Here is a 22,026-nt window from a genome sequence, read left to right as displayed (position 1 = left end):
GCTGCTTTCCCACAGAAAGGGGAGTGTGTTTGCCCACAGTATCCCTCTGGATACTCTTTGTTTATATTGAAGCAGCAATTAGATTTAAAGATCTCAAAAATTTTCATGTAGACCTTTGTCGTCCATTTGCTGCTCACTGGTGAGTATTATGTGTATTCTTAATCTGTAATCTAATTCAGTGTTTTCAATGTAGAATGGTAATTTCAATTGTAAATTTTTTCTCAGAGATATTACATGAATCCAAAAGATAACATAACATGGTGTGGTAAAGAACATGAGCCCTGTAGTCAGGCAGATGGGTGTTTGAATCCCAACTCTGCCCCCTAACAGCTTTGTTGCCTCGGACACGTCACCCTCTCTAAGCCTGAGTTCTCTTACCTATATGTTGGGAATCTGTCTCATGGGGTGTCATGGGAAAGATGAAATAAGGTGATATATGTAAAGTGTTTAACTTAATGCCAAGCACATAGGTGTCTGATATATGTTATCTATTTTTATTGTAATCAGATAATGATTCCAAAAAGTCTTAGTGAAATATATGGCTATTTCATGGAGCTTAAATGAACTTACAATTTCCTTTGCCTATTTACAAAAGTAAGAGAATATTATTAATAATTTTTTTTTTTTTTTGCTGCACGCGGGCCCCTCACTGCTGTGGCCTCTCCCATTGCGGAGCACAGGCTCCGGACGCACAGGCTCAGCGGCCATGGCTCACGGGCCCAGCCGCTCCGCGGCATGTGGGATCCTCCCAGACCGGGGCACGAACCCACGTCCCCTGCATCGGCAGGCGGACTCTCAACCACTGCACCACCAGGGAAGCCCTATTAATAATTTTTTAAGGAATATTATTTTTAACCTTAAACCATGAAACATGTTTTAAAATGAGCTTGATTCTTGTTTATATCTATTGCGGAAATAACCACGTAATGTATATTTCTTTTAAATAAACCAATTTTTGCTAATATTTATGGCAGAAACCAAAACAAATAGGAATCAACAACAAAAAAATAGTTTCCAATATGTTTAAAGTCTTTTCACAAACGAGTGAATTAAATAAACCTGGTCAGTAAAACTTGTCACTTTAAATTTGTGGTGTGATCACGTTTAGACTAATTATAATTGTTGTTTTCATGTTAATGAAGCTTCATATGAGTTTCAACAGTGTTTTCAGAGACTTTGAAATGATATTAGACAGAATGATGAGTTGAATGAAAATATTTCAACTTTTTATCCCAGAGATTAGAGTTGTAAGTACAGGTGGTTTAATTTGTTGGTGCAAACCAATTGTTGGCACTGTTAACATCAGATACTTAGTTAAATGATTCTTGAATTTATGTTTGATAGAGTGTTTATGTATGAACTAATTTTCCAGGAATAACTGGTGACAGTACCCCTCAGGCAGCAAGAAGATTAGTCACCTGAATTTGACCCTGCCTTCTAGTATTAAAAACCAAATGATGTCCTTTTGATTTTTTTAACACTTGTAATGTTCACTTATGACCACTCATAAAATCTCTACCCTGTTAGTTCTTAAAAGCATACAGATGCCTAAGTTCTAATCATGCATAAGGCAGTTCAGTGTTAATCAAAGACATTAGCCACTGTATCCAACAGTCCCTACGGTAACTCCTTGAGTTCATTTGAAGAGTGCCAAAGTCTGATGGGCAGCCTTTTATGGTCCAGCAGTCCTGCTGTTCCCTGGGGGTTTGTTCTACGTGCCAACTGCCTCTGATTTCCACAGCATGCATTACACACTACGTGTGTGTTTACTGAATGCTCAACTATCATCATCATCTAGAATTTCTTAATTTCAGTCATAGGTGTCCTCATGTACTTGATGCACACGTTGTTTGTTTTTAACTTACAATTACTGGCGGGATTGTCTTCTTTCTAGTATTGGGTACCCTGTGGTGACTTTGGGCTTTGGCTTCAAAAGTTATGTAAGCTACAAAATGCGGTTGAGGAAGCAGAAGGAAGTGCAAAAAGAGAACGAATTTTACATGCAGCTTCTTCAACAAGCCCTCCCCGCAGAGCAACAAATGCTACAAAAGCAAGAAAAAGAGGCTGAGGAAGGTAGGTCTTTACTCTAAAGCTATTGACTCAATAGGTTAGTCATTATTTTGTCTGTCAGTTGTTTTTGTTTTTGTTTTTTTTCAGAAAAGTTGCTAGGGCTCTGGAAAATTACCAAGGCTTTTCCTGTCTTCTGGTGTGCCTCTTCAGGGCTGTTGCTTTGTTTGGTCATGAAATACAGAATGTGCGTGATGTTTTCTACCTAGTGTCTGAAGGCCATGTGCTTTTAAATACGTTTATTTTATTATTTTTATATATTTCATTTTTATAGCTTATTTTCTATTTTAATATTTTATTTGTTATAAACATTTTAAAATATTTATTCTCAGTAACAAAATAGTGTATATAACTATGTGCATTTGTAATTGAAGCAAACCAAGAACCAAAGTATAAGCAAGATAGAGATGTAAACATATAGAATTGTTTTATAAGTCAGAATTCTTCTGAATAGAGCAAAGATGGCTAGGTCTCACTTTAAATGGTTTGTATAATGCAACATGGATCTCAGATTGACCTTTTTCTAATACAACCTCTCTCATGAATATATAACCAATTCAACAGATGAATTGATAGCAATACCAGTTTTCTTTGGTTTGAGAGGGTCATGTTTTTAGTTGATACATGACAAAATCTTATTATCTGGTGTGGTGCAAAATTATCTCTTCAAGTAGACTTTGACAAGTTGGAATATGTAGACCTGATACAGAAAATTCTTTGTAAGTGGCCTAGTAAATGATAATAGACTTTTTATTACTTTAATGAGAAAGTCCAGACAGAGGATAGATGCCCTGTATCCTAACATCACACCTTTTTGTTTCATTTAATCTCTTTCTTTGCAGTAAAATTATTAAGTTTGTTTAATCTAAGCATCTTTTAAAATGTGACCTTTTAAGAGTATGATGTGCCTGTGCCCTATCACCCCCGTGATAATCCTCATATTATTTTCAAGGCCAAAACTTTAATGGCTTGGTGTTCATAAGTGATGGCGATTTTCTAAATGTGCAGCTTCTCAAATTTACTTGGATTTGCTTCTTGAACTTAGCATACGTGGTGTGGTTATTGCTTCTGAATGAGTTTGCAACTGAATATAGTGCGTTTCTAAGCGTAGATGATGCAGTTTATTGAATCGATCCATTGTGTTTTTTTACAACTAAATATTCCAGTGTGGGTTTTTTTTGCTTGTTGGTTTGTTTTTGGTATTGTAGCAGCCAAAGGATTACCTGATATGGATTCCTCAATCCTCATACACCACAACGGAGGTATCCCAGCCAATAAAAAACTCTCCACAACTTTGCCAGAGATAGAATACCGAGAAAAAGGGAAAGAAAAAGACAAAGATGCCAAAAAACACAACCTTGGAATAAATAACAACAATATTCTACAACCTGTAGACTCTAAAATACAAGAAATTGAGTATATGGAAAACCATATCAATAGTAAAAGATTAAATAATGATCTCGTGGGAAGTACAGAAAATCTCTTGAAAGAGGACTCATGCACTGCTTCCTCAAAAAACTACAAAAATGCCAGTGGAGTTGTGAACTCCTCACCTCGAAGTCACAGCGCCACAAATGGGAGCATTCCTTCCTCATCTAGTAAAAACGAGAAGAAGCAGAAATGCCCTAGCAAGAGCCCAAGTGCACACAAGGACTTAATGGAAAACTGTATTCCTAATAACCAGCTAAGCAAACCAGATGCACTGGTAAGGTAAGTGTGTGTGCTGTGACCTTACCAACGCTTTCCATAAACTTGACTTAGGTCTTGAAAAACACACTTCCAAGTATGCCTGTAGGAATTGTTTGTGATCAGATACTGTGACAACTAACTTTGTGGTGTTTGACATTCAGTGTTTATTTCACATGGGTTTGTTGGTCACCTGTGCCGTTGTCCAGAAGCATTGACTCCAGCTCTTTCCAGTGTTCTGAGTGAGTGGTGACAGTGATTACTTTCCACATTTGACAAATTTACATGTAACTTGATTCTTCTCATGGTTTTGAGAGGCATATATTTAGTCCTTGACCTCTTCTGTTTGCGTATCCAAAGTTCTTGTGGCATAGACACAAAAAGAAGAGTGTGTGTCCTGTTCATGCAAATCTTTGTCAGATAGATAGAAAAATGAGGGTGGGGGTGGAGAAAGTTGTCCTTTACCACTTTGGACTTGTTCTTGATTGTCCACTTAAAATATGAATTATCCCCCAAATAATTCTGGGAAAGTTAGGTTTGAAAAATAATCTCTTTCTAAAAATTCCATAAGTAAATACAGTTGATCCTTGAACAACGCGGGTTTGAACTGCATGGGGCCACTTATATGTGTTTATTTTTCAATAGTAAATACTACAGCACTACATAGTCCTTGGTTGGTTGAATTTGCAGATGTGGAAGAACCATGGATATGGAGGGCCAACTGTAAATTACACTGGGATTGACCCCATGTTGTTCAAGGCACAGTGTTAGACATGGATTTTAATCAGAAATGTTCCTTTCCCCATCTTTAAGTTAAAGAGTAACGTTGTATTACCTTGACTGGCTCAGACTTAATTCTGCTGTATTTTATGTATTTTATAAAATACACATATGTTCATTTTACTTCATATCTTTCCATTTGGAAACTGAGATCTGAATTGGAGCTTTTTTATTTTTTATTTTTTTCTCCTTATGTTTTAAAATTGAAGTATAGTTGATTTACAGTGTTGTGTTACTTTTTGGTATACAGCAAAGTGATTTAGTTATATATATATATATATATATATATATATTCTTTTTCATATTCTTATCCATTATGGTTTATTACAGGATATTGAATATAGTCCCCTGTGCTATACAGTAGGACCTTGTTGTTTATTTTATATATAGTAGTTTATATCTACTAATCCTAAACTCCTAATTTATCCCTCCCCACCCCCTTTCCCCTTTGGTAACCATAAGTTTGTTTTCTATGTCTGTGTGTCTCTTTCTGTTGTGTAAATAAGTTCATTTGTATCATATTTTCGATTCCACATATAAGTGATACCATACGGTATTTGTCTTTCTCTGGCTTACTTCACTTAGTAGAATAATCTCTAGGTCCATCCATGTTGCTGTAAATGTCATTATTTCAAGGAGCTTTTTAAAAATACATAACTCAAGAGTGCACTTGTAACTTCTTCCCTCCACTAAGTTATCTTTATTCCTCTTCCTTTGGCTTGCTTCAGAACAGACAATTTATGAGAGAAGGTTTTTCTAGTGTTATGAATTAGATTATTAATTTGTTTTAGTTTTCTTATTGGCAGCTAGATGAAGGGAAATATATGTGGGTTCTACTGCTGAAGTCGCTAGAGGTTTCAGAGCCCTCTGCCACTTCTGGAAGCATACATGCTGTTGCTGATGCCAGGCTGGCATCCACATCTGTTTGTTTTGACATTCTGCCCCATCATACTCTGCAGAGAAAACACTCAGCAGAGAACTCTCTTCCATTTGCCCATGGGAGAAAGACCAATTAGTTGACCTTCTATGTCAAAGGGAATATCCCACAAATTTACTATATGCTATAAATGAAACATCTGCCACCATCTTTTTAACATCCTTTCTCCTACACAATTTTAATAATAGCAGTCAAGTCAAAACAGTTTTCCTCTGTAGGGTGTTGCAGAGAGAGAGCAGTCAAGGCTCAGTCTTGTGATACCACCTCACTTGGGCCCCACTTGTCATGTTGGTTGACTCTACTACCTGATCTGCCTTAGTAAAGAATTTCAAGGTCTCAGATGGCCCATTTTCCAGTCGTGGGTCCAGTGCTCCTGTGCCTGCTCCTGGGGTATATACCTCTTCCTGTGGTCTCTAATGTGTCCTCTGATGTGCCTTGATCTGAAGGGCCCCAGGATATTACTCTGCTTTAGGCAATACCTGCTGTCAAATACCTAAATATAAAACGTTATATTTAAATAATTTTATAAGCTTCCATAGGATTATTTTCAACTTTTAATATAATATTATAAAAAATAAAGAGATGATATAAATATCCAACAATAGGGGAGAAATTTAAATAATTATGGTCCATCTATTCCATAGATGTTTAATACAGAAATTACAAAATCATATTTTTGAGCCATATTAAATAATATAGGGAAGTGCTTATGACATAATATTTCATGAAGAAAGTAGAAAGCAATCTTATTAAAAACATTTTGTTTTTCTAATATACACAGAGAAGGGATTTGAAGGGAAAGGAACCAAAATGATAACAATAGTTAATTGCTCCATGATAGTATGGGGGCTTTTAATTTTTCTTCTCTCATGCATTTTCAAGTTTTTCTATGATGAACAACAATGAAAGTTTATAAAAGGAAAAGGACATCTATCCTAGTGAATTATCACACTGTCCCTCGCCCTTCTTGGCTATCTCCTGTTTCTTCTTCCTTGACTTCATGTATGTTTTGATGAATATTAGTAAGACTGTAACGGATCCAAACCTGACATGTTTGAGCTGTTAGTCACAGAGTGGATTTGTTATCTTCAGATGGAAAGGGCTGGGCTCAGTGGTCTCTAAGGCTGCTTCTGATGCAAACGTACATAGGCTGACAGTATGTACATGAGTCCTTTGCTCCTGCAGGTACACCCAAGGCTGTGTATAGTTCCAGGCTGGCTATAAGGATAAGACTGATCATCCCTTTTATAAAGCTTTTTCTAAAAATTGTTTGAAAACCAGTACTGTATTATTAATAGTAAATTAATTGCAGCACATTCTACATAGCTATGTCTGTCTCAGTATCATGGTTGAAAACTACTGTATTTGAGGAACCAGTTCATTGATTTTGGGGGAATATTCATTAGTACACCACCTTCAAAGAATTCTTGGAGATCGGTGTGGCTGTCAAAATAAGGTTCGATGGTCGTTCCCTGTGAAGGAGCAAGCAGTCCTTCAGGTCTTTTCACCGTCTCGCCAAGCTCCAAGGATGTTCTCTAGTGTGCCGTACACCACAGGCTGGCAGACCACTGCACACAGGCCAAACTTGGCCCACTGCCTGTTTTTGTAAAAAAAAGTTTTATTGGAACATAGCCATGCTCATTCATTTACATAGTGTCTATGGCTGCTTTATTGTGGCAGAGTTGAGTAACTGCGACAGAGACTCTATGGCCTGCAAAGCCAAAGATGTTTACTCCTAGCCCATAACAGAAAAAGTATGCTGATATATGTGCCACATCTTCTTTATCCCTTCATCTGTTGATGGACACTTAGATTGCTTCCATCTCCTGGCTATTGTAAATAGAGCTGCAATGAACATTTTGGTACATGACTCGTTTTGAATTATGGTTTTCTCAGGGTATATGCCCAGTAGTGGGATTGCTGGGTCATATGGTAGTTCTATTTGTAGTTTTGGAATATTACTCAGCCATAAAAGGAAACGAAATTGAGTTATTTGTAGTGAGGTGGATGGACCTAGAGTCTGTCATACAGAGTGAAGTAAGTCAGAAAGAGAAAAACAAATACCATACGCTAACACATATATATGGAATCTAAGAAAAAAAAGAAAAAGTCAATGAAGAACCTAGGGGTAAGACGGGAATAAAGACATAGACCTACTAGAGAATGGACTTGAAGCTGTGGGGGGGGAGGGGTAAGCTGTGACAAAGTGAGAGAGTGGCATGGACATATATACACTACCAAACATAAAATAGATAGCTAGTGGGAAGCAGCCGCATAACACAGGGAGATCAGCTCGGTGCTTTGTGACCACCTAGAGGGGTGGGATAGGGAGGGTGGGAAGGAGGGAGACGCAAGAGGGAAGAGATACGGGAACATATGTATATGTATAACTGATTCACTTTGTTATAAAGCAGAAGCTAACACACCATTGTAAAGTAATTATACTCCAATAAAGATGTTAAAAAAAAAAAGTATGCTGATAGATCCACTAAGGTGGGGGAAGGTGGGGAACTTGGCAGTAAGTGTTGCCTGTAGGCTCCTTCCCAGGAAAAGTTTGGGAACTCGCTAAAGCCACTCCAAAGTCCTCTTTTGGTTTGAGAAATACGTATCTTACAAAATGACCCAATTTCTGCCAGCTTGATTTCTGAATTCTTTACCCAAGTTATTTAGAAACAGACTTATAATATTGGTAGCGAAAAATATTTTTAATTCTGATGTGGAAAAAACTACTAGACATATACAAAAAAGCAATGAGGAAGATCAGTTATTTTAAGTAAGTGCTGGGTTAGAAAGGAATCCTGTAAATTAGAGTGAGGTTTGCTCAATTTTTTTCTTCAGTGGTCAATTTTAAAATATTTTAAGTGTGAAAAAATTATAGAAAATTTAGGTGGAAAAAGGAGGAAATATATGACACAAATCACTGTTAAATTTTTGTTGTATTTCATCAACTAAATTTATATAGTTGTGGCCATAGTGTTTGTGTAGTTTTTTTTTTATTAATTTGTATTGGAGTATAGTTGCTTTACAGTGTTGTGTTAGTTTCTGCTGTACAGCAAAGTGAATCAGTTATATGTATACATATATCCCCTCTTTTAGATTGCCTTCCTATTTAGGTCATCACAGAGCATTGAGTAAGAGTTCCCTGTGCCGTACAGTAGGTTCTCATTAGTTGTCTTTTTTATACATAGTAGTGTATATATGTCAACCCCAATCTCCCAATTCATCCCCCCCCTCCTTCCCCCATTGGTATCCATAAGTTTGTTCGCTGTGTTTGTGTAGTTTTTGTGTCCTGCTTTTTTCACCTAAATTATATTGAAATCATTTTCCCAATTTAGCCTAACACTGGTTTTCACTTGATGTGGAATATTCCATGGCAGGTCTGTGTGATCATTCAGTGGTCACTCTAAGATCCGGCAGGTCAGGGTGCGACACCTGAGCTGCTTTCCTGTAGTTTCAGGGCCTACAAGCAGAAGAGCCAACACTTTTGTTTGTACTTGGCACAAAGCTCCCTCTCAAATACAGCCCAAGACTGTGGGGTTTCTTGTTGGGGTTTGTTACTTGTTTCAATTTCCTGGTTAAGGGAGAGAATTTAAAACTTAGTACAAAATGTAAAGTGATCATATTCTGTAGAAATGTGGAAGCAAAAGTCTCTTCTTGGTTTATTTCCATCCCGCCTTTTCTTTCTTTGTTTTTTGTGTTCAAGACAGAAGATTAACCTTTCTTGTTTCTAGTGCTTATTCTTAATAAGATATCAACTCTTTAACATAGTTGAATAATGTTTGGTGTGAAGGGTCATGAAGGAAAAGTGTCCACAGTTTGCCTAGTAGAGATGCATTTTACAAAACTGAGTAGAATTTAGAATGATGCGTGTTTTTTTCGGAACTGCAGGAGTTCTAAGAGACAGTTAGACCAGCCTCCCCAACCCTGTCTTTTTAGCAGAGAAGTAAACAAGCCTTACAAGAGTAAATGGCTAGTCCAAGTAACCCAGCTAGAGTGGTAGTTACCAGGACCGGAACCGAAATTTCTTGACTTCTGCCTTTGCTGTTATACCATGCTGCTTAAAAAAAAAAGTTTTATCAACCTGCTTTATTTCTCTGTTTTTTAAAAACATTTTGTGTTTTTGTGTTTTTGTTTTAAATGCACACACAGCTAAAGCTGACATAAGGATGGGCGCCAGAGCTAAGTTTTATGCTCTCGTGGCTAAAATCTACAGAAGAAATGCTTAGGATTTCAGAACTCACTTAATTTTACATTTTTCTAGAGATATGCTCTTTTAAGTGTTTTAAAAATTCTTGCTCTTGCCAAAGACACAGGGGTGTACTTATTTCTGAACAGAAGGGGGCCATCCAGTCGTACCCTTGAAAGCTTACAGGGTCTCTGAGAATTCAGTTCTGGTTAGTGCTACGTGGGAGTTAGTCTGGTTCAGATAGCCTAGAGCCACCCAGCAGGAAATTTGCCCTTTAGCAATAAATCTGGGGTAGGCCTAGCTTGACAGCAGCAGAGCCAAGAGCCTTGAATTGGAAAATTTAGGATTGGGGATGTAACCATCAACTTACCCTGAGGAAGGGCCACCAGTGACTGCTTTGAAGTGCTGAGGTGCTGGGGTGTGGGCGTGGCCATGGTGGTAAGTTCTGAGGGTGAGGGTGGGGGTGGGTTTTCTTCAGGGGAAAGTGGAAATCTGGGATATGTTTTCATATATTGAAAAGTCACTCTTTTTTCCTCTCTGAATTCATTTGGTTATTTTAAGCACACCAAAATGTTATTACTTATAAGTTAGTTTGTTCATACAGTTCTGCTTATTTGGAGACTTGAGAGCCTTGGGAGAAAAGGAGGATTTTTCCAGTAATCAGGATTTTTCCAGTAATCACTAAGCAAGTGTGATAGCCCTGACTCAGAGGGGAGGGAGGAGGAGAGGAGGGATAGAGAAGCACTTTAAGACATTTTAACTCATTCACTGACACTGAGGAGTGTTTAACTTACATTCATACCCAGGAACTAACTTATATTACTAGATCTGGGTCTTAGGGAAATATTTTGGGATCATATAGATTAATGACAACATACTTCATAAATAGTGTTCTGATCCATCCGTGAGTATATTGATTGTGTTTTTAGTAGCTGTGATATGAGTATTTGTGACTCATCTCTTTCTAGGTTAAGCTGGTAGGTGAGCAAAATGTCACTGGTCTTCATTCCACTTTCTAGCCCATATAAACTTTGTGTTTATGTTTTATGATTTTATGTTTTTCTTAAGGGGGACGAAGATAGCAAAAGCTAACAACAGCCAACTTTCTTCTTTGACAGGATTTGCTGATGCCACAGATTGCTCAGGTGGTTTGAATAGCAGTTCTCAGTCTTTGTACTTCTGCATTTAATCTTGTCTCCAGACACCAGCATTTGAGATTGTCATGTAACCTCTGCCTTATAGAAGGCTATTTAGTGTGGTCTTGCTGTTGGGAGAAAAACAACAGACAGTTTACACTACTTCCTATTTTTCATTTCCCACATTTTAAGGTGTCTACACACAATTAAAAATTATGTATCCATTGAAAGGAAATGGCCATATTTTTAGATACTGATTTTTAATAATCAGTGGGTTCAGTATGATTTTGGTGTGAATAGCTGTGCAAAAGAGCAGAGTAAAGATAATCCAAGAAGCCCCTGTTTTGTCATCTTAGAGATTGTAGGCACAAAGCGAGGGTAGAATCCAAAGTTGAGACCTGACTATGGGAAAGAAACAAGACAGAGCAGTCAATTCCAGAGGAAGAGCCCACGAGCATTCCCTGAGACAGATACTCCAGGGGGAGGTGGCCTTTTATGGACCTTTCCAGCCCTCTCCCAAGTCCCTAAAGAGTCCTACGTGGGAAATCACAGTAGTTTAAGTGGGGAAGGTTACAAAGGAGTCTCTTGAAAGGTGGAAACTCATCTTAAAAGAAGGTAATGGAAACACCCCAATATTGATTGTTAAAGGGGCGGAAATAGCAAAACAGATCATATGGTATGAACCATTAACAAAATATGGTTAGGTATCATTCTTATATACACAGAAAATTATTTGAAATAGTATACACCAAATGGTCAATTGCAGCTGATTATAGGAGATGTTTACTTTCTACATTGTCCATTTCTACATACTTTGAATTTTTACACGGGCTTATTATGCCCATAAAAGAATGTAAGCTCGACCAGGGCAGGGACCTCCTTTTTTCTTGTCTGCCACAGTACACAGTGATTGCCACAGGGTAGATGCTCAGTAAATACTTGTTGAATGAATATTACCTTTGTGCAGGGAAAATACTAGATGGGGGCAGGGGGAGGAAAGATGCAGTGCAGTGCAACTCAAAGGCTTTTGAAGGTGGAAAACCTAAATATTACATTAGACCAGGCCAAGGACCTGCCATCCAGTGTCAAACTATTTGTTGTTCTTGAGTAAGTTGTTACTGATTTTATTTCTAAAAAATAGAAGGACTTTCCACTCAGCCCTTTTCCTTGGTATTTCCCAGAAAGTTTTAAAATTAAGTACTCTGTCAGGACTTTTTTCCAGGCTGTGAGGAGGTTACAGGGCAAGGGGAGAAAACTCCTCCAAGGGACTTTTGAAAAAGGCATTTGCTCTGCCAGTGAGTTGGTTGTTCCTCAGGGCCAAGGAATCCAGGCACAAGCCACATGTCAGCCAAGAACTCGGAGGAAATCTCAGTTTGCCTTGTCTTATTCATCTTTCCTGGTGGGTCTTGCCTTCTCTTTTCCCCCTTAGCTCTAGCCATTCTCTTTGTCTTTGTGGTAGCTGGAGAGAGAGCTTGGATTCCATGTTTCCAAACTTCCCTCCAAGGAAATCCCCCTGGTTAGAAAATGCATTGACTGCTTGTATGTCATCTCTGGTGCCAAAGAGAAAATGGTGTATTTGTTTGTTTTCTTTTGCATTTGAATACATTTTGCTGTGTGTCAGGAATAGTTTGTGGAAGAAAATATGACCCTGGGAGACAGTGATTGGGGCTTTGGGGCTTTACCCTGGCTGCTTTCCCTACGTGTGCTACCTGTCACCTGCATTGACAACCTGTGCTGCATAGTGACTTGCCTGACACTCTCCTTGTGCGTGGTGGCTGCCAAAGTAGGCCTTTCCGCTTCCACAGGTGCATTTGACCATTTACTTGTAACAGTATCATTTCTAGCTGAGAGGTAAATTTAGTAAAAATACGTGACATTTCAAAAAGAATTAGTTTAAATATGTTGGATATAGCTGCTACTAAATTTTTTGGAAATTATTAAGTGAAAATAAATTCTTTGGAAATTATTAAGTGAAAAAAAGTAGTAGAGCCATATTTCTATTTATTAGTAAGTTCAGTGTCTCTGTGGAAACATGTTTTTGATTTATATTAGTCTAGCATTGTTTCTGAGCAGATATACATTGTTGGACCTGATTTATTTTCATTTTCTTCCATGCTCATAATATTTAAGGTACCTGTAGGTTTTATTTGGTTAGCTTTGTTTATTATATTAATTCATAATATAGTTTGAATTTATTTTAACCATTGCAGTGATTTAAAACTATAATATTCTGGGATATAAATATGGTAATAGAAGCATGATAATTTTATACTTAAGCAGGCCTATTTTGTGACTTGAAAACCAAGCAGCACTTTAGGAGCTAGGCATTAATGAATTTAAGCCAGCAGTTTACTTAGTCTGCATATCCAGGTGATCAAAAAAGATCATTATCTATGTTGTATGGATAAATTATGAAATAACACAAATTATTTGGTGGGGGGAATCCACATTAGAAACATTTTTATGTTGAGTACTGAGAGTTTATTCTAAAACAGGGATTTCTGATTAGCCAGCTAGAAAGTTACTGCCCTAGAATTCAGAAGGAACTACTATAAAATGTTGTGTTAAATTCTGAGTCAGTACCCCTGCTGGCACATAACGAACTGAGATTTCCAGCTAAGGGAATTAGAGGTGGATTCCCTGAAGGGGCGGAGCTCCAAGGAAAAGGAACTGTATTCTTTAAATGTTACTCACACTACCATTTAGAAACTGGCTATTTGAGTACTTTGACCGCCAGTGTGGGTATACTTCAGTCTGTGCAAATCTCTCTGGGATCTCTTAGACCTCTTTTCTAGTCAGCTGGGACTCTCAGAATTAAAGCAAGTTTTAGTTTCTTTTTTATGGAAAGAATGACAACTTCTCTCTCTCGTAAGGTACGTTTCACCTTTCTTGGTAGAGTGTTGTAACAGATTTGAAACAGAAACAGTGTAATGAACTGGAAAGGACCACTGCCCTTACTGTCCCCCTGGCTCTAGAGAGGGTGTTGCGGACTCCGGCACGTACAGGAGCGAGGCAGGGCACAGGTGTGAGCAGGGGGCCAGGGTTGGCATCGTTCGTACTCAGTACTGCACCCGGCACGTGGGAGTTGGGAAGCACATGCCCTTCCAGACGGCCCAGCCAGGTGTTGCTGTGGGGTTGCAGGCCCAGTGTTGCTAAATCTTCTGATATTCAGAGGAGATGCCAAAATAGGTGTCTTTATGTGAAATCTCACAGTTCCACAACATTTATTTTTGCATCATGTGGAGGAGAGTGAAACAAACATGTTCATGGGCCGGATTGGCTCACCAGTCTGTAACCTCTGCACCTGACCCTTCTGTTACTCTTGTATTTTGTTCCATCCCCCACTGACCCCACCAGTCAAAAACTGAACTCCTGCAGGAAGGACTTGTAGTTAGGGGCAATCTGGTAATTCCCATGCACGGATCTGCCATGTATTGATGGGAACTTTTTGCCTTCTCCTGTCCTTGAGTTCCGTGTGCTCCTGGAAAACATGCACCTGTTGACAGTGCCCCTCCAGAGTCAAAGACTGCCATCTTTTTTGTTGCATCCTCACACCTGACCGTGAGGCCTTCAGACCACTTAGAAGGAGAGGGGACAGCCTTATGGTAAGAAGCGTAGTTTGGGTCTCTGGTGTTCCTCAAACCATACGGTATAGAGGCCTCCTGTGTCTAAGGCAGGTGACTTACTCCACACCAAGGTGTTTTTCTGCCGTGTTCTTGGAGCATAAAATACACCGAAACAGGGGACATGGACAGTGGTTATTTGCAGATTTCACAGACCAGCCAGTTTAGAATCTGGACCTCCCAGCACCATCCCCTGTAACGTGTGTATACTGTCAAGGCTGATGTCAGAGCGATGCCTGCTCTCTTCTTTTACAGGGAGCCCGGGCAGGGCCATAAACTGCAGCTCTAGAATCTAGATTTAGACAAACTGTTGCTTTGATGGGAACTGATGAATGAGAAGTACAGGTAGTTGATGTAGATTTAGGAACTGAGGTGTCTTCTACTTCAGAAAATTAAGTTCGCCTTCCTTGGAGTGACCTAAAAAGTTTAGGAAGTAAAAGAGTTGGGTTTTCCCTAAGGCTTTCAGATTATTTCTGAAACTGGCCTGTGACATGGGCAAATCTAAGAGTAACAGTGAATGTTGAAAAGCCATGGAAAGCAAATTAACAGCTTCCTATTTTGAAATAACTTTTCTCCCAATCATAAAATGATAATTAAAATGTTAAAAATAAGCTGTTGATTACTTCCAATTTTGAAAATAAAGAAGAGGTGGCCACTATCTTTTTTTTTTTTTTTTTGAGGTATGTAGGCCTCTCACTGCTGTGGCCTCTCCCGCTGTGGAGCACAGGCTCCGGACGCACAGGCTCAGCGGCCATGGCTCACAGGCCCAGCCGCTCCGCGGCATGTGGGATCCTCCCGGACTGGGGCACAAACCCGTGTCCCCTGCATCAGCAGATGGACTCTCAACTACTGCGCCACCAGGGAAGCCCCACTATCTTAATGTATATCCTCTCAGTCTTTTTTTCTCTTGCATACATACATATTTTCACAAAACGAAGCTCATACTACGTATAATGTTTTGTAATTGTCTTTTTCACTGACTATATCATGAGCATTCTCCCATGTCATTGAATATTCTTCCTCAGTGGTTTTTTTAAAAATTAATTTGTTTATTATTTTTTTGGCTGTGTTGAGTTTGTTGCTGCATGTGGGCTTTCTCTAGTTGCAGCGAGCGGGGGCTACTCTTCGTTACGGTACACGGGCTTCTCATCGCGGTGGCTTCTCTTGTTGCAGAGCGTGGGCTCTAGGCACGTGGGCTTCAGTAGTTGTGGCACGTGGGCTCAGTAGTTGTGGCTCGCAGGCTCAGTAATTGTGGCACACGGGCTTAGTGCTCCGCACCATGTAGGATCTTCCCAGGCCAGGGCTTGAACCCATGTCCCCTGCATTGGCAGGCGGATTCTTAACCACTGTGCCACCAGGGAAGACACCAATGGTTTTTAATGGTGGCATGTCAGTCAGACACATGAATATACAATTTATTTAGCCACTCTTCTGTTGAATATTTGTGTTCCTGCTTTTTTTTTTCTTATTATAAATAATGCTGCAACAAACACACTTTTACACAAATCTTTGTGTGTATCTCCAGTGTGGGAGAGGGATGATGTATTAACAGATATGAACATTTTAAATACTTTTTTGATACAAAGTATCATATCTGACCACCTCTTTTAAGGACCTTATTAAAAATACTAGTTCATGGCACCCATAGCTTTATTCTTAAAGGGCTTCAAGAAGTCAGTTTTCTATTCCGTGAATGGCCAGTGAAATCCTCTAGATTTCCTTTCCTCCTCTGTGTTCCTTAATGAAAATGAATGTGTTTGACAGATTAGGGAGCAGAGACATAAGGTACTTTGTATTATGGTTTCACCTAGCAATCAGGTAATCAGGCTGTTGCTTATTTTTGGATACATGTGCCTGGTAAGCAATTGTAGTAACCACAGTGAGACCTGAGGCAGCTTCATTTCCTTATTTCCAAAGCTGTGGTTTATAGGATATACTAGAGCAGCTTCAAGTCAGTGTAGGCCTCACTTAAGACGAAAGACATTCATGTTTTTATGTGAATGACCCATGCTACCCAGCCTGTCAGGGTGAATGATCTGGAAAGGGGGGAAGGGAAGGAGTTGGTGGAGAAGGTGAACAGTATTTCTTCTGGGGACAGAGCTTTGATTTATGAGCTCAGTTTCCTGCATAGACAGCTGTGTGGTCCCTAAACAAGTTTTGTCTTGTATGATTAACGTATGCCAGGGGATCTCCTAATGGAATTAGGTACGTAGCGAGATAAAGCAGTTGCTCTTCGTTCAGTCTTTTTTTTTTTTAAACATCTTTATTGGAGTATAATTGCTTTACAATGGTGTGTTAGTTTCTGCTTTACAACAAAGTGAATCAGTTATACATACACATATATTCCCACATCTCTTCCCTCTTGCATCTCCCTTCCTCCCACCCTCCCTATCCCACCCCTCTAGGTGGTCACAAACCACCTAGCTGATCTCCCTGTGCTATGTGGCTGCTTCCCACTTGCTATCTATTTTACATTTGGTAGTGTATATATGTCCATGCCACTCTCTCACTTTGTCCCAGCTTACCCTTCCCCCTCCCCATATCCTCAAGTCCATGCTCTAGTAGGTCTGTGTCTTTATTCCCGTCTTCATTCAGTCTTTTCATGTGCACCTGCCTTCCTGATAAGCAAATGCCCCTTTACCCCTGTCTCCTTCAGCCACTACTGAAACTAAAAATCTGGCGGCCTGCTGTAGATAGGTTGTTTCCAGAGCCTCATATATCATAACGCTAACCCTGTTCTAATCTAAGCACTGAGGAAATGGACACAGAGCGAGGGTTAGAGACATGGTCTTGGAAGGGTTGGAAGAAACTTTAGAAATACACTTCCAGCTTCTAATTTTAGAGCACCGCCAGTCCCTGGCTTCAGAGAACTTTTAGGCTCTTTAGAAATAAGATATATACACAGGAAAATATTAAAAACCAAAACAAATGTAAAAACAGCACAGGGAAATGGTTTAGTGCCAAACCAGAAACACCAACAGTAAGGGCTTTCAGATTTCAGAAGGAGAGGGAAATCAGCACCTCATGGTGGAGAGTTTGGTTTTTGTTTTTATTTTTTAAGTGGGTCTCGAATGAGTGAGACTTGAAAATTGGAGGCCATTCCTCCAGGAGGGAGGGGTGGTATAATTAAAGGCAGAAGATGTCTGGAAACAAGGAGTGGGTCATTTTGGCTGGTATGATGGGTTTGTGAAAAAAACTAATCTTTCAGTCACTTGGCTGTATCGTTTGAAGGTGACCTTCTGAAGCCCCTTTTCTTACGTGGTAAGCAGCACTCTTAAGTTCTGTGTTGTCATGCAAGGCCTACAGCATCTCTGTCACAGCTTCTTAGAGCTCAGAGATAACCAGCAGAGCCGAGGCTCCTTATCTTCCTGAGGGCCTCATGGGGTCAAGCTGGCAACCCATAGAAATATACACTTAGGTCGTCTTCTGGAATGGGTATGGAGTCATCCGTAGGTGAAGTCCTGGCTGAGAAAAGGTCTCCCTCTTTTTCGCAGGACTTGCTTCCTGGGGCAGTTTCCTGCCCCGAAGTCTTAAAGTTCTTCTGTGTTCTCAGTCAGGCCTCATAAAGCCTCAGGCTTTATAAAAACATGAAGGTACTGGCTCTACACATTGGAGACTTTTAAACTTTCAATGAAGTCATAGCACTGTGGCTGTAATTCAAGTAATCCACAAAGATAAGGATTACAAACACTTAGACATAAATATCTCCCTACCTTTTCAGATGCTTAACAATACCTCTTTCAACTAAAAGCTGACACTTGAATACTGTACTTTGTTTTACTACCAGGTGTGCTTCAAGATGCTCGAAGATATTTTTCTTACTTAGCCTGCCTTGAAAGACGCAGGTCTGAGCTTCATTCTTTTGGTCAGCTAGGAAACTACCCCTTATTAACATGTAACTTTTTCCCTTAAAATTAAATAATTAGCAACCGTTTACATTATAGCGTACCTTAGCTGGGTGGAATGAGGGAGGAGATGAGGTAGAGTTGAGGTTTGGAGTGGGTGAGAGCGTTCCTCAGCTTGGCAGTTTTGCTCTGAAGTCAGCTGGGCCGGCGAGTGGAGCCCTGAGGAAGGGCTGCTCCAGGGGCCCCACCTCTTGCTTGTGAGTTAGGTGCTCTGCTGGCGTTTAGAGGTAGCTTACAAGTTTAGAAGTTGATTTAAAATTTTATCAGTAAAGTGGAGTAAAGTGGCTCGGAAAGGTGCCTGGACCTAACAGGTAACATTCTGAGTTGATTAGACCCCTGGTTTGTCTGATTGGGCCCAGATAGACATATTTATTGGACACATAGACTCCAGCTTTGCTGTGGGCCCTGTCTGTATCCCAAGTGGCAGCGCTACTGGACAGCCTTCGTAAGGGTGACTAGCGCCACGGGAGTTGGGCAAGGAGGGAGTATGTTTATTTCCTGCCGAAGCCTTGGTTCGGTTTGGTTAAGATCTGTCTGACCCATTATTTCTCTTTTTTGGATGAGTTTATAGTTCTGCTGGGGGAAAGTTCTCTTTTCTCCCTTAATCTTCTATTGTGTAGGGAGGAGAATAGGATTTAGCTCTGATAAATGGATTTGAGCTTGGAGATGAAATTTTTTCCTGCTTTCTTTTGATTCCTATTTACTGAAATTAGTTTCAAGGGTTATAAACTGTTACTTCTGCCTCATTTTCTTCCTGGCCACGTGCTTCAAATTTAGGTTGCAGCTATCGACACTTTAGTAAAATCCCATGAATACATTTGAAGATTTTGCATTAACCTCTTAACACCATTTAATCAGTACTTCTTGGTGTTTCACAGCAGTAAATTATATATCTGCATTTTACCTAGTAAGTATTGACCTTCAGCACAAAAGGGTTAAGTTTACCATTATGACAAGTAGTAGTTATCTGTCTAATAAATGCCCCTGGCACTTGACTGGCTCGATTCAGTTCGACTTACTAATTCATGTAATTCTTTAAAAACTCATGTATACATTTTTTTATTGAGCATATGCAGAGATTGGTAGTACAGTACATCTGTGCAGTGTAATATTATGCAGCAATTAAGTTGTTTGTGAAAAGTTTCTAATAGTGTGGAAAGGTGCTTAAGATATGTAAACTATACATGTGATACCCTCTCAGCAATATGAAAAATGTTTACATGTGTTAAGAAAGAGAAAGAAAAAGACATACAGAAATGAAGTAAACCAAATGCAAATAGTGGTTCTGTCTGGATGAAAGGATTATGAGTTATTTACATGTTTATTCTTTATACTTTTCTGTTGTATGCAGTTTTTTATTTTGACTGGGTATCACTTTTGCAATAAAAACATAAATCCAATAAGGGTTTGTAAATCATTTTACCACCTACCTCAGTTAAGATTTAAAATAGTGAACGTTCAACATTAAATTAGTGCTTTCTGCAGAGAGACAATGAAAAGTTTCCCCTAATAAATTTTAAAAGTTACTGAGAATTTACCATTTAGCACATTAAGTTATCTTACATGTTGTTATGCAGTTTCCTATAGACCAGTGTTCCTTAAACTGAGGAATGCTGTGTTAACTAACAGGTTTGCTGCAACCGTTTGGAAAACAGTCATTCAGAGTTTTACAGAACCAGTGGCAACAGTTATGAAAATCCTGAAGCATTTTAATTCTGTGCCTTGTGAACTTAAGTTATTTAATTTTTGAAAATAAGCTTTTTATTGAAGTATAACACACATCCACAAAAGTGCTCAAATCTTAAGTGTACAACTTATGAATTTTCAAAAAGTGAACACACCCTTGTAACCACGTCACTTAATTTTAACCACGTCACTTTATTTTTCTTGTATTGTGCTGCTATATGTCTTTGATAAAATTTTCATAGTTCTACACACAAAAAATATTGTTTAGTGTTCTGCGATCTCCAGAAGTTACACTCTAGATATTTTTGCACACTTTGCTCTCCTAACTGCACTAACTCCTTGGTTTTTTTACATTTTTCAAAGAACTCTAAAGTTTCATTCAGAAATTGTTATTCTTAGTTCATGGTAGGAAATTTGGCTTTTATAGGTTAAAAACTCTAAAAAAGTAATAACTTCAAAATTCTTGACATCTAGACTTCGCAGATTTAATTTTTCTTTCATTCCCAACTGCGGCACATGCTTTGCCCCAGTGGCTGGTTGTGTGGAACTTGATTCCTGGGCCTCTGCATATGATACAGCTTAGGTTGCTAATCTGAAGGAGTAGATCAACAGCCAGTGGTAAGTGTGTCAGGCCTAGAAATCCTAGACCAAGCTGGGAGGAACTTCAGAGATCGTTTGCCTCAGATGGGGAAACTGAGTCCTGAAAGGTTATATGCCTTGTCCAGGGTCGCAGAGCTGGCTCCAGAGCTGAGTCGAGAATCCTGATCCTATACCCCGTTTCTAAACTTTGCTAAGTCCCTAGTCTCTTCTTAAAGCTCATCCTTTTTACTAAAAAGGCAGCCCTCGGGCTGTGAAACCGACTTCTCAAAAAAGATAAATTACCTAACACATTTTTCAGCCAAACTTCTTAATGAGGATAACCTGACAGCATCGACCTGTTTTAGAAAATATCCCTTGGGTAACTTCGGGTGAATGAGTGACGGTGTGGGGATGGTATAAATGCCAGTCGGTAATTGTTTAGAGCAGTTCCAGGAGTACATTCAACTGGAATAACCCTGGCAATAGGGAAAGTGTGGCATGATGTGCATTTGTGACGCTTCCCTGGGGAGCGAGCTGTGTCAGGAGACCCGGCAGCTCTTCTGGAACAGAGTCTCTAGTCCGTGTTCCCAGGCACTGGACAGGGGGACTGGCTGCTGGGCCTGGGAGCTAACCGTTGATGTTTCATGACTTTTTGGTTTTGAGATTTTGTTTCAATTGGCTAAAGGTAAGACAGGTAAATAAAGCTGCTCTTTGGTTTTCTAAGGAATGCCAGGCAACCGATATATGTATTTAGGAAGTGTTGATCACTGTGATTGATGGGCCCTGGGGGTTTAGTGCTTCATAAAACGTATCTGTAAGGGCCTAGTCTATGGACCTGGCAGTTCCAAGGAGAGATCACCATTGCCCTCCAGAATTCTTGGTTCTGTTGGTGTGTTGGATTAGTGAAATGCACAAGAGTCTCTTCAGAGCTAACTGACTTTTGCCTACTGTAAGTTTGTAGGAAAAGGTGTCTTCTGAGTCTCACCTGGCAGTCATCCTTGGCCTGAACTTGAGTGCCGTTCTCCTTGGTCTAATCTGCCAGGTCCCTTCTATCCTTTCTCATCCTGTTCCCAGAGTACAAGCCTTCCTCAGAGGCCAGACTGATTGCTCTGCCTCCAAATGCCTGTGGCTGTTGCTACCTTTGAGCTTTTGAGCATGTTTTCCCCTTGTTTGGAATGCCTTCTCCTCCCCTTCTACTTCTCCAAATCCTGCCCAACTTTTGAGGCCCAACTCATTTCCCATCTTCTCTCCTCAGAACTCATGCGACACTTCTCCCCATGCCATGCTGTGGCTGATAGAGCCACAGTTTGGCCTGCTGGAGAAGAGAGTGGAGTCTAGAGCTAGGCTGCCTGTGTGACCTTGGGCTGGAACCTTTCCTGAATCTAAATTTCTTCATCTGTAAAAATGGGACTAATAATTGCCAAGGTTATTCAATTTAGCT

General features: G+C 39.6%; 1 protein-coding gene across 1 annotated transcript in view; it reads left to right on the top strand.

The window, feature by feature from the left end:
* MACO1 (macoilin 1) overlaps window positions 1–22,026 on the top strand; it is a 57,653-nt gene that overhangs the window by 21,211 nt on the left and 14,416 nt on the right. The window contains exons 4-6 of the mRNA XM_082672026.1: window positions 16–139; window positions 1,895–2,073; window positions 3,276–3,777. Of these exons, the coding sequence (XP_082528152.1) occupies window positions 16–139; window positions 1,895–2,073; window positions 3,276–3,777 (805 nt within the window). The remainder of the gene's footprint in view (window positions 1–15; window positions 140–1,894; window positions 2,074–3,275; window positions 3,778–22,026) is intronic.

The sequence above is a fragment of the Grampus griseus genome (assembly GCF_964374135.1).
Source record: "Grampus griseus genome assembly, chromosome: 1".
Taxonomy (NCBI): domain Eukaryota; kingdom Metazoa; phylum Chordata; class Mammalia; order Artiodactyla; family Delphinidae; genus Grampus; species Grampus griseus.
This window is presented reverse-complemented; position numbering and strand designations above follow the sequence as displayed.